General features: G+C 45.2%; 2 protein-coding genes across 2 annotated transcripts in view; one reads left to right on the top strand and one right to left on the bottom strand.

The window, feature by feature from the left end:
- Positions 1 to 13,351, top strand: part of TULP4 (TUB like protein 4) — a 169,749-nt gene that overhangs the window by 118,806 nt on the left and 37,592 nt on the right. The window contains exons 4-5 of the mRNA XM_032338605.1: positions 8,276 to 8,456; positions 10,877 to 11,011. Of these exons, the coding sequence (XP_032194496.1) occupies positions 8,276 to 8,456; positions 10,877 to 11,011 (316 nt within the window). The remainder of the gene's footprint in view (positions 1 to 8,275; positions 8,457 to 10,876; positions 11,012 to 13,351) is intronic.
- On the bottom strand, positions 11,969 to 12,393 carry LOC116588007 (60S ribosomal protein L35a). The gene has a single exon (XM_032338606.1). The coding sequence runs from the start codon at positions 12,340 to 12,342 to the stop codon at positions 12,010 to 12,012; it is 333 nt and encodes a 110-aa protein (XP_032194497.1). The 5' UTR covers positions 12,343 to 12,393; the 3' UTR covers positions 11,969 to 12,009.

Below are 13,351 nucleotides of genomic sequence, written 5' to 3'. Positions count from 1 at the left end.
ATACTACATGAAACGATCCACAGATTCAGTGCATACAAAAATCCCAGTGGAATTTTTTACAGAGATAGAAAAAACAATCCTAAAATTCAAAAGTAACCAAAAGGAAACTGGAATAGCCAAAAGAGTTTTGAGAAGAACAAAGCTGGAGTAATCACACTTCCCAATTTCAAAATACAGTATGGACCTACATGAACAAAACAGTGTGGTATTGGCATAAATACAAGCATAGAGACCAGTGGAACAGAATAAAGAACCCAGAGATGAACCAATGCATATATTGTCAACTGTGTTCCATCAAGGCTGCCAAGAATATACATTAAGGAAATGATAGTTGTCAACATATGGCTCTAGAATGACTATATTCATATGCAAAAGAATGAAATTGAATCCTTGTCTTAAAGCATATACAAAACTCAGAATGGATAAAGATTTAAACTCAAGATCTGAAACTGTAAAACTCCTAGAAGAAAGCATTGGGAAACTTTATTGGGAAGCATTATTCAGAGTAGCCAAAATGGGGAAACAGCCTAAGTGTCCATCAGTGAATGAAAGGATAAAGAAAATGTGTTTGACACACACACATGCACATATATGTATACATACACATATATACAGACAATGGAATATTATTCATCCGTTAAAAGAAGGGCTGAATAATACTTGGATAAACCTTGAGGTCATTATGCAAAGTGAATATTCCAGTCACTGAAGGGCAAATACCTCATGACCTCACTTAAATGAGGTATCTAAAATAGACTCAAAGAAGCAGGAGTAGAATGATGGTTGCCTAGGGCTGGCGGGGGAGGGGAAAACAGGAAGTTGCTGTTCAGTGGGTGTAAAGTTTTAGTTACGCAAGGTGATCAAGTTCTAGGGGTTTGTGGGGTAACATTGAGCCTGTACTTAACAATACTGTATTGTAAACTTAAAAAGTTAATGGTATACATCTCATGTTAAGTTTTCTTACCACTGTAATATATTGAGGGTCTAAATTTATTTTCAAGTCAGTTTCTTGTTCATGTACTGTTATAATTTCTTCATAAGCCCTTATTAATACCATAGCCCGTTGGTGGCTGTGGTTTGATGCAGAGCCCCTGTATGAATGCCAGTGTTTGTTCAGATGGCTGAACTTCAGAATTAAGCTTCCTAGGGTTCCCTGTAGCACTCCTGAACCACAAATCCATTGCGGCTCCGGACAACCCTACCCTTGGCATTGAGTATATCCTTGTGTCATGCTGAGGAGAGGTGATGTGTGTGCCGTTAGCAGTGGTGTTCTCCTGATTACATTCTAGGCAGGCCCCACTGAGCCCTCTCCTTAACTAGGCCTCAACCTTGGCCTGTGAAACTGGATTCTCATCACAAATTATTTCATACACACACACATGCACACACACAGTCTAAGGGGCTTGAACAAACACTAGCATAGTTTCTGTCAACACAAACTATGTCACTGAAGACGACAACTCCAGCCCCGTTAAAAAGAATCTCCTGTTTGTTCCAGATAGCACCTGACACTAGTGCCCCTATAACCCAGACTCTGTGGGTGTGTAGGACCCTAACTTCAGGAAGCACCAGGTAGCGAGCCCAGGTGGCCCAGTCACACTGACAAACCACCCCCTCCTTCCACGTCTCTGTTTCTGCTTCTGATTCCGCTCAACAGCACCCCCTGCCGGCCCCCATTCTTCCTTTAAAATGCCATCACCCCTGTCTTGATAGAAGTTGAGTTCAGTTCACGCTGGACTCTCTTCCTTATGGCAGTAGTTCCTACTGGTTAAAATCTGTTCTTACCTCCTTAGTTTCTAGTTTTGTTTAGCTTTGACACCAGTCACAGGCGCTGTTAGGTCAGCTCCTGTCACCGTGTACCCCAAGCGGCTACGGGTGAGCCAGAGACACTTACTCTCCTCAGAGTCATTTCAGAAGTCACTTCATCTTAGCTCTCCTGTTGAAGAAGTTTATTAGTAGCCACGGGAAGAAATTACTGTTTTCATGTACTAAGAAATATATTTAGGGTTTTTTTTTTTTTTAAGCTTGGAACATTTTAAAACAGGAAAGGATCTGAGAGCCCATTTAATAAAACTTTTTTAGCTGACAGAGGAAACCAGCATTCAGGGAGGTAAATGATGAATTCAAAGTTACATAAGTAGTTCGGGATGAAAATAAAACCGGATACCTGGCCAGCTGACTCCCAGTACTGAGTCCTTCGCAAATGAAAGCATGTTTCCCCCAACAGAGTCAGACTGTCTAACCAAACAGGGCTAAGCAGATGCCAGTGTCACTTAGCATCTCCTTCCCAAATTAAAGGTACATATTTACCCCCCAAGGACCGTGTGATGGTGAGTGCCTGCAGTAGGCATTTTCACCTACTCTAAAGATCTGCTATAGAGCTGTATTCCTGGAACATTTTTTCTACCTCATTCAGTGCATACTTAAATATATATATATACATATATATTTTTTTAAAGATTTTATTTATTTATTTGACAGACAGAGATCACAAGCAGGCAGAGAGGCAGGCAGAGAGAGAGAGGAGGAAGCAGGCCCCCTGCTGAGCAGAGAGCCCGATGCGGGGCTCGATCCCAGGACCCTGGGATCATGACCTGAACCGAAGGCAGAGGCTTTAACCCACTGAGCCACCCAGGCGCCCCTATATATATACATATATTTAAGATTTTATTTATTTGCTTAAGAGAGATAGAGCACAAGAGGGGTGAGGGGCAAAGGGAGAAGCAGGCTCTCCGCTGAGCATTTAGCCTAATGCAGGGCTCAACCCAAGGACCCTGGGCTCATAACCCGAGCTGAAGGCAGACACCTAACCAACTGAGCCACCCAGGCGTCCCTTAGAAATATATTTTAATAGTATATTCACGTAGTTGAAAGTTATAAATGTTCAAAAGGTTATCTGATGAAATTCCCCTTTCCTGTACTATCCCCAGGCCACCCAGTTCTGTTCCCCAGAGGTACTGGCTTCTCTATTTACTATGTATCCCTCTGGAGATATCCTAGTTAAACGTGTGTTTTAATTAGTCTTACACTCAGACTGTTCCCCTCCACCACCAGAAACCACGTGTGGGCATCTTAGAAGAGTGAATAAACTTAAAAAGGGAGTCTGAAAGATAATGGGGAAGAATGTTCTAGCAACAAGAGTTATTTAACATTAAAATTGATCCCTGAGACCGAGTATTTCCTTCTCTGAAACTCTTTAAACAGGATAGTGTGTCATCTTTATGAGGTAATTTGTAAGTGGTTATTCTCCAGTGAAACCATGAAATAACCAAAATTACATGTTTAGCGCAAGGATACAAATTTTTTATTGTAGATATTTTTGGTGAGATTTCTTTCCCATGTTTATCAGAATAAGTGTGTTTTACAAATGATGACTGGGGCACCTGGGTGGCTCAGTTGGTTTAGCGTCCCACTCCTGATTCTGGCTTGGGTCATGAGCTCAGGGTTGTGGGATCAAGCCTGGTGTCCAGCCCTGTGTTGGGCATAGAATCTGCTTAAGATTCTCACTCTCCCTCTCTCTCTGCCCCTCCCCACCAACTCTCTCCCACTTCCCCCTTTAAAAAAAAAAAAAAAATGATTGCTATAGTCAGCTGTGAAATTACATTTCATCCTTTTTATTTAAACCAGGAAATACTCTGTTAACCGGTTGATGAATTCTGTCATTTACAACAGTTTGATTTCAGTGACTCTGTGTGTCTTTAGTTTAAAAATATTCAAATCTAGCCTTTAAAGCATTTGAAAACTAGTGCTCTGAAACTCCCAACAGAGAGGTCTTTCAAAAATAAAGTTCTACTTCATTGGCATCTCTGAACAGAAGATCCTTCTAGAGAGCAAAGGGACATCATGGTATGTTTGTTCCTCTCTCCATCATGGCATCTTTAGACATTTGCCAGCAGTGGGGCTGAGGTTACTAGGAGGAGCATATAATCACTTTGTTATCTGCTCCCCTAGCTGAAAAGACAAAAGCAAAATACATAGACAAAAACGTTAGCTCCTTCTGGAACTAGTCCCCATGGCTGATAGTTAAACTCTACTACAAAAAAGGTGAAGATTTATAGAAGCATGTATCTTTATAGTTGGAATTTCCCAATATGGTCTGTATTCAAAAATGTAGATGAATACTAGTCTTCAAAAATAAAAGTACTGGTGAGATACTATCACTGGTTCCAAACGTAAATGTTCTGAATGATTTTACATTTTCTTCTTATACCACCTTTGGCTCATGGTTTGGCTCATTTTAAATTACTGGTATTAATTATGTTACATTTTTAAATAATTACATCTAAAAATCGTTTAGAATGGAGTACACTGATATTGAACGCTGCCTGCAATGAGGGACAGCCATTGAATGGGTGGCCTGAGGGCCCGCAGCTTTCCACCAGCCTGTTTGGTTCTCAGTGTATGCAGGACAGAGGGCGTGTTGTCTCAGCCCCATGTGAAGCCTGCAATCCAATAGAGAAGACAGCAGGAAAAATAGGAGACAGAAATTTACTTCATCCATTATTGGAAGTATTTTGGAGGCCAGTTTTATAGGAATTTGGACATTGGTTTATAGTTTAAAAAAGAAAGAAGCTTTTGCTTCATTTGCAGGAAGACTTAGGACAAAGGCTGAAGTTTGGGCACAAATACATTTACTAGTAGTCCCTAAGGATCTGCTTGTGACAGGCAGCATGTGACAACTTGGGGTGCAGGCCTGCCCTTGAGAAGCTCGCAGATTAATGGGAAAGATAGGTGTGTGAAAACACAGCAAAGTTGAGAGTAGTGAGGAGCTCAGGTTAAAGTGAGAATAATCCCCCCCCCAAAAAATGTGAGGATAATTCTGTATGGTGGGTCCCCAAAGCCTTCATGCATGATGTCTGAGCCCCTTTCTGTGCCAGACACCGTACTGGACATTGGAGATAAAACACAAGTCACAGTTTTGCTTTGCTGTAAGAAGACCTGGTTCTGTGTGTGGGCAGGGAGGGGGGTGGGGGGTGTTGCTGGGGAAAGGATAAAGTCCTGAGTTTCATCTGGGAACATGTTGGTTCTGAAGGGCCTTTGGCACATCCAGGGGTAGATGACAGGTAAGAAATATCCGATGTGGGAGTCTGGAGCGTAGGGAAGAGACCTGAGCAGAGAGACAGCCGAGGGCCAAGCTTAGAAGAGACAGAGCTGGGAAGGAGGAGCCGGCACCAGCCCTTCGGGAGCTCCAGAATGCGGGAGTAGAAGCAGAGATTGATGCATGTGCCTATTTGTGTATCATTATTATTAGACTTTTCTTTCTTGTTCTCTTAAAGTCCTTTGTGTGCATAGGCTTTGTCTCATTGGAAGTGATTAGGCAGGAAAAGAACTTGAAACAGAGGAGATTTTTTAAAATCTGATTTCATGTTGTATCAGTGTACTTCAGTTATCTGTGACGTACTTGTTCCCAAACAGAGTAACTTTCTCCATCATTGCTTGACAGCTCGACTGCTGGTGCTGCTTTTTCCCTTCCTCCTGATCTTAATAATGCATTATCTTCCCAGGAGAGCTGTAGCTGGGATTGATTCATGGTGGAGAATTTGGGGGCTGGCTTTCGTGTAATGTTGAACCCTGATGCCTCACTAAATCACCCATCCTTTATCCAGAAATTAGCTGTCTGTTCTATTGTCTGGTATCTGTTCTTCTCTAAAATGGAAAAATGTGAGCGTTACTCAACAGATAGTTCCATACAGAAGCATTTCTTCCCTCCCTTCACAGATAGTTACCGCCGCGTGCCATCGACTGGGATAGGCCCTGGGGAGGTAGTAGTGAGCGGAGCGCACATAGGCCATGTATAGGCCATGTCCCAAAAAGGTTACAGGCTAGCGGAGAAGTCAGACAGAAACCAAATGATGGCACAGTGAAGTACGAGAACGGTGGGGATCGCCCCGGTGGAAGACTGTAGAGTAGTGTGGCCCTGTAGCAGGAGGGGTTGGAAGTGGTTTGGGATTGATACATACCATCAGTCCGGAGTACTTGGGAAGAGTAACTGTCGGCTGTGGCCTGCTCGTGTGCTGTCTTTATAGGAAATGGCCATTGTAAATGATAAAATAACCCCTTCACCCAGCACGAAGGTACATGGCTGCTCTTCAAAACACACTTGAGCCATGAGGGAGAATGTGGGAGGAGGGACAGAAACAGCCTGCTTCCTGCGGACATCACCCGTGACACTGGCCTTAGAGAGAGGCTGCCACATGTCTTTTCCTTCTGAAATGTATAAATTAGGGGCACCTCGGGGCCTCAGTCAGTGAAGCGTTGGCCTTTGGCTCAGGGCATGATCTCAGGGTCCTGGGACTGAGTCCCGCATCGGGCTCCCTGCTCAGCCGGGATGCTGCTCTCCGCCCTGCCACCTCTCAAATAAATAAATAATATCTTTTTTTAAAAAATGTATACATTGTACATTTTGGTTGAAGTTACGAGAAGTCCTTTCCCGTCTTTATCCCCGGTGAAAACCTCCTGGTGAGCTCATTCAGCGCCACCTCCTGCTTTAGCACACGGGACCCCCAGCCCCGGTGCCCCGTCCCTCTGTGTCGGTGCCTTGGGAGGTCTCTGTGACATGCTAGCCAGTGCTTCCTTTCTCTACTGGCAGCCAGAGATTGATCGTCTTCTAAAAGGTTCCATTGTGTTCCTAGTAGTTTGTGGTTTGTGTGTTTCTTCTTTAAGATGAGTGTAGTAACAGATTCCTCACTGCCTCTGCAGAAAACGGATTTAGCCTTTTTTTTTTTTTTTTTAGTTTTCAGTCATTGAAATGTAGACCTGTTTAAAGAAATATTTGATGGACAGTGTATTCTAAAACAGTTCAGTAAATTCTGTGAGCTTTTTACTACTTAAATATAACTTCCGTTGCAGTTGATCTGTGTTAATCATCAGGATTTATGTCCTAAAAATGCCTTTTGATGGTCACTGACTTTACTTCATTTAACAAGAAGTACTGTTAAGTGGTCTCTGTGTCCAAAGCTGTTAGGTACCAGGGGGACAGCCGTAGACAGTCTTTGCCCCCAAAGAGCTTAGTGACAAAATGTTAACAGCAAAAAGGGGCAGGGACCTAACAAGCCCCTTTCCCTGTGTGTAAATCCTGGTCTTTGCAGTAGGATAGCCCACTTAACGGCCTTGTCAGCTGCCCTGACTGCTCAGTCTGTTTCTGCATCTGTAAAATGGAGAGGATTTGCATGCCTTTGACAGTCATTGCTGACAGATGCACAGATCTCAGGAAACACAAAAGATGTAACGTTTTAAATGCCAACGGGTACAGAAGCTACAGAGCCCACCACCCAAAGCAGAAGAGAACATGGTATATTCTCTACGAGATCCTGCTTGCCATGTTGCCGAGGTCCCCCTTGGTTCAGCCCGTTAATGTCATCCGTGCATGAACCAGCAAGAGGTCACAACTCCTGTCGGGGGCTTCTAGAAGCTGTGAGGTGCTCCTCTGCTGACCTGATGGGAGGCTGGGGGCTGGGGGTAACCCTTTCTTGGCCCTGCCTCTGCTTTAACTCTGGCCATGGCATGTTCCTGAGCATGTGCTCCAGGGCCAGGTGAAGTGAGGGGAATCCTGGGCGGCGGCGCTGCGCACACTGAGGTGTCAGCCTGGCTGAGCTCCGTATCCACAGTGCCAGAACTTAACTCCCAGAGCGGTTTTGACAGTACACAAGGTAAAGCCCTTAGTGTAGTGCTAAGCATGAAGTGAACACTCAGTGACTGCGTTAATACTGTTAGTACATTATAACATTAATTACTAATTAATACATTAAAACTGATACTATTCTTAGTTAAATAGAACATTAGACAAACGATTTCAGGAGTATCATCTTTCCAAGTGTGGTTAGATCAGCTGCTTATGTAACCAAATATATTTTCTCTTTTGTCAGACTGAAAGCTGAAGTGTTTCTTCTAAATTTGGGAAATCCTTTCCGAACCTTTGCTGCTGCTTTTTTTTTTCCCCAAGAAAAATAAATACCATCTTCTTAACCCTTGTTCTCCAACCAGAAAACCCAAGCATGCAAACAAAAACAACCCACAAGCAGTGACGCAGTGATTTTGCTGCTGTTGTTTGTACATGTCCCCACAGTATGACAGATGTGTTTCTTTTGCCATCAGTCACATTTCAGTGCCAGAAGACTAAAATTCTTGCAATAATAACCAGCTAAGTTTCTGGTGAACTGCTCTGTTTTCTCAGTCCTAAATACATTTTGTCCTTCTGAACAAGTTGGGGTGACGAGGTTTGCCAGGACCGCAGCCCATCTGCACGTCCGTCAGGGGTGCCGGTCCTTGCTTGCAGGTGCTGTTCGGCACGGCTGACGGGCAGGTGATCGTCATGGACTGCCACGGCAGGATGCTGGCCCACGTCCTCCTGCATGAGTCCGACGGCATCCTCAGCATGTCCTGGAACTACCCTGCCTTCCTGGTGGAGGACAGCAGCGAGAGCGACACCGACTCGGACGACTACTCCCCGCCCCAAGGTAGCCGCGGGGGCCGGGGCGGGGGAGCACACACACAGCACCCTCACCTCTGGGAAGGGCTCTGGGCTTGCGCAGCACAGGTGGGGAGCATCTGGGCCTTGACTCGGCGGCCTCCCCTCTGCCTTCCCTTTTCCCCGAGTCTCTGCGCAGGCTGAGGAGACTCCACGGGCTTAGGTTTCACTAGACGTGCCGTGACCCTGCCCCTGTCCCTAGGGTGTTGTGCGGCTTTGCTGCTCAGCGGGACACCGGAGAGCTGGGATGAGAACTGCTGTGCTGTTACTGCAGCTTCGTCTATGGTGTCCCACGTCCCAGTGTCCTTAAAGCCCACAGCTTCAGCTGTGCAAGGAAGGATTAGTTCTGCCGGGATGCAGACCAGGACGCTGGGCTGCTCTCTGTGCCCCGTCTTTTTTATTTTGGGGGAAACTTCCTTTTCTCAGCTTGGAAGAACTTGTCTTCCCCTCATAAACCTCACAGTGGGGTTAGACTGGACCCATTGGCATCCAGTTTTTTAATCTGGAGCGGCAGGGAAACGTTTTAGGCCTTTGGGGTAATTTCAGAATCCAGCCTCCTTCGCCTTTGCAGTGTCTTTTATCCCTCAAATGTGTAAGAGCTCCCCACACACACACGCCAACACACACATCCACACAAAAGCAGAAGAAGCTGTTAGCGTCCAGGCTGGCCATCATCTATAGTAGCATTCAGCACTGGCCTACTTGCAGATTTGGCTCTTCCCCAGGACTCCGCCCCTCTTTTTTTAAGGTAAAATATATTATGAATTGTGGCAGACTAGACGTGGCCAGACTGCTCCAGGACTTCACCCTCAGTCTGGACAGCCGCGTCCACGCTGCTTGCTGAGCGCCCGTGATGGCCAGGACAGTTTCTCCCTTTCCTGTGACCGGGGGCATATTCATCCTGTGAGGGGCTGGTCTCAAGACTATGCTTTAATTTTGTCCCCCAACAGCATCTGCCTCCATTGGTACTTGGAGTGCTCCCATTTTGTCTCCTGTCCCAGATGTGACCCAGTACGTGATACTTCCCAGAGACAGACACATGCTTGTTCAGTCAATCGTGTAGAGAGAAGACGATGTTTGTACAGGAGAGAAACTGTAGATGGGGGTGCTGTTTCAGGATGGGTGGGACTGTGGGGGGGGCAGAGAAAGAGGACTTCCGTTTGAGAAGTCATCATACCCTTTCCTACTAGGACCATAACCCTGGGGGAAGTGTTGATCATTTCTCCAGCCTCCTATTAATAAAGCCAGTGTCTTACAACATTGGATACTTTTCAGCATGCTTTTAAAACAGAACTTCACTAGAGGGAAAGCAGGTTTACTCGGTTACATGTATTATGGGAAGTAACAAGATCCAGAGGCCAAGTTTGTGAAGCAGGTTCAGAATAAGTCCAAGAATAGAATTTAGTCCCTGGCTGCTACTCTAACATGAGCCATGTTTGGAAGTGGCTAGGGTTTGCCTTTCACCTAGAGAATAGTTTTTCTTGGTGGCCCAGGGAATTTGAGCTTAGAGATGGGTACCTACAGCATCTTAAAGTGAAGCAAAGGAAAGTAACAACTGAGGGTCATCCACAGGCGGGGCTGAGTTGGGGGCGAGCCTGGGGATGTCAGGCCCTTCCACTCTGGATGGATGGCTGTGGGGGGTGAACCCAGCATGGGTGTGAGGCCTCCAGGAACCATGATTTATTCTGGCCTGTGGGAGGGACTAACTTTTACTTTTGAAATAACGTGAAAAAATCCAGAACATGACCCATCACGGCATTTCCTTAACATCCATGAGTACTCCTTGAACTTCCAAGGCCGTATTTTCTTTATACTGGCTGTGCACTGCAGATGTAGCAGAACTCGTTATGAGCCACCATCCAGTCCTGGCCTTTCTCCACATTTGGGGTCTGTTATGATAAAAACTGAATAAAGGACTCAGAGTGACTGCTATGTTTCCTCATTTCCTAAAATGTTCAGTGAAAGAACATTGGTGTTGAAAAGCAACTTTTCTTTATTCATTGGGCCAGAATTAAGAAATCATTTTCATCCCTCTTTGACCATCCTTCCACATTATATGACATTACAATAATTGGTGTTTACACATCATTAGAAACATGACACATTAACACACAAGTTAATGATCTTTTCACACATATTCTCGCCACCATAAAACAGAGCCCAGGGTACCCCCCTCGCTGCCTCCAGGGCTCGCTGTCGCCAGCCTTCTTCTCATTCCAGACTTCTCTGGCAAGCGGCCCTCTGACGGTCTTGTGTAGGTTCTGAGTGATCTAGAACACGGCCGTCTTCGGTGACCGCCTGGCCCAGAGTCCAGTTTGCAGTGGCAGGCCGTGTGCAGGACTGCAGCCGCGCCCAAATGGGGGTCCTGTGCGCCTGCCGCCTCTTCACTCGGCACTTTTGTCCCGGCAGATGGACCAGCAGCGTATCCCATCCCGGTGCAGAACATCAAGCCACTGCTCACCGTCAGCTTCACCTCGGGGGACATCAGCTTAATGAACAACTACGATGACTTGTCTCCTACTGTCATCCGCTCAGGGCTGAAAGGTACAGAAGGCCGCATGGGAACCCAGACCCACACTCAGCCCTGTGTGCCTTTGCCTTCCAGTGGGGGTCCTACGCCTCATCCTTATCCATTCCCGTCCCTCTGCAGTGACCTCTCCCAGGCTTCGTGGAGTCCGTGAATGAAGGCCATTTTCTTACCTCCTCTGCCTACCTGCTAAGGCCACACCCAGGCTTATTGCAAGGAGGGATTCATCTTTGGCTTTCTGTTATTTCCCTGCTCTGACAAGAGTGGTCTTTCTCAGGTGTGTAGTGTTTGCCTCTGGCTGATGTTCTCTGTCTGGACAGCATCAGGCCTCAGCACCTGCAGTTCCTGAGGCGGCAGCCCATGTGCAGCACAGCTTTGCAGAGGCCGCTGTTATTTTGAGGCTTATTAAGGATCTGGTGGTTGCGTGGTAAAGTTACCTCAGCAGACTGGAGCTTCCACACTTGCCAGACTGAGACACTGATGTAAAACATCAGCCACCAAGTACTGACACTTTCCTGACAGATGTTATGAAATCTATTATCTCGTGAGAAAAATCGCTGTCTGTGGGCATTTGGTGTTTGCCAAATTTTGCAGCTTGAGAATATTTACTCATTTTGTGACCCTGATGAGTTCTTTGGGAAAACGTTTTTCTGTCTTCAGGATTAAATGGTGCAATGTAGAAATTTCTGGACTGCCTCTGGTCTCAAAATAAAGGGGCCTACTCTAATCTGAATGAGAGGTAAAGGGCAAACCAGAACCTGCAGTTCAGCTTCCTGCCGTTATTCAGAATTGGCCATCAGACCAGAGAGTCCTGTCAGGTGCTTCTTGTCTGAATTATTCATGAATCACAGGGATAGGGAGACTCAAGTCCGTATACTTAACTATTGATTGCCTGGAATGCATCATACATGTCCGTACACACCCAAGCACTTAATAATTCTATTTTAAAAGTATAGAATTTTTTTTTTTTTCTTCAAGAGAACAAATCTACACCTTTATTTACTTTTCATTAAATTTAAATCCTTGAGGGGTACAGCATCACACGGATTCTGTGGCCAATGGCTTTAGCAGGAAGGTTGCTTCGGAATTTGGCACGAACCATGCCGCTGTTTCCATGAGCACGAGTTACTTTTCCCCAGATTACTCTGGTTTTGTTTGGTTTGCCACCAGGAGTCACTGTGTTGTTCTTTGCTTTGTACACGTAAGCACATCTCTTGCCTAGATAGAATTCCGTTTCATCTCGAGCATATACACCTTCGATTTTAAGAAGAGCTGTGTGCTCCCTCTGGTTGCGGAGACCCCGCTTATAGCCAGCAAAAATGGCCTTGGACCACAGCCTTCCAGACATTATTCGGCGTTTTAGAGGAGTCCTGTTCCCAGCAGGCCTCCACAAGCCCCCAAAAGTATAGAATTTTTTAAAATATTTTATTTATTAGAGAGAGAGAGAGAGAGAGAACATGAGTTGGAGGAGGGGCAGAGGGAGAGCCAAATGTGGGGCTCAATCCAAGACTTTGGGATCATGACCTGAGCCAAAGGCAGACACTTAACCAACTGAGCCACCCAGCTGCCTCAGAACTATAGAATATTTTTAGAAGTTGTGCTCCCTTTTATGGAAGCTGTTTCAAAACTGTAATTATAAGGAATTATTTACCCTATAAACTCCTGAGGGACATGAACTATGTAGAAGTCCCTCTTTATTCCACAAATGGGCTCCTTTAGAAGCTGAGTAAGTATTTTTTGCATGTGATGATGATGATTCCTTGCTCTTTTCTGTGTTCTTTTCTGAACGTTGTGACCTTTGTGGAGCTGAAATGCAGGGATGGTCATCAGAAATTCTCACATATATTTTAATCCAAGCTCTTCTTTTCTTCATCAGAAATTCTGTTTTCAGGGGTGCCTGGGGGGCTCAGTCAGTTAAGTGTCTACCTTCAGCTCAGGTCGTGATCTCGGGGTCCTGGGATCCAGCCCTGTGTTGGGCTCCCTGCTTCTCCATCTCCCTCTGCCCCTCTTCTCTCAAATAAATAAAATCTTGAAAAACAAACAAAAAAAGAAACTATTTTTAAACCTTTAACCAAGTTGATTAATTTCATCAGAACGTGTCTCTAATCTGGAGTCCTGACCTTTTTCCCTACTGAGTATCTGATCAGGACTGAAAATAGCATATTTACCACTCAGTTCCACTGTATTCTTTATATAGCAAATTTTTCCAATTCTTTGCTATCCTACTTGCCTATGGAAACTTTTTTTTTTTCTTTCTTGGCCACATTAGTTTTCTGTCTTTCAAACTAAATTGTATTAGAGTAGTACTTCTAACACACCCCCACCAAGTGTGCACTGGATGATTCACACATACGAGG

Source organism: Mustela erminea, chromosome 4 (genome assembly GCF_009829155.1).
Source record: "Mustela erminea isolate mMusErm1 chromosome 4, mMusErm1.Pri, whole genome shotgun sequence".
Taxonomy (NCBI): Eukaryota; Metazoa; Chordata; class Mammalia; order Carnivora; family Mustelidae; genus Mustela; species Mustela erminea.
Note: the sequence above shows the minus strand (reverse complement) of the source record. Positions and strands in the feature narration are given on the sequence as shown.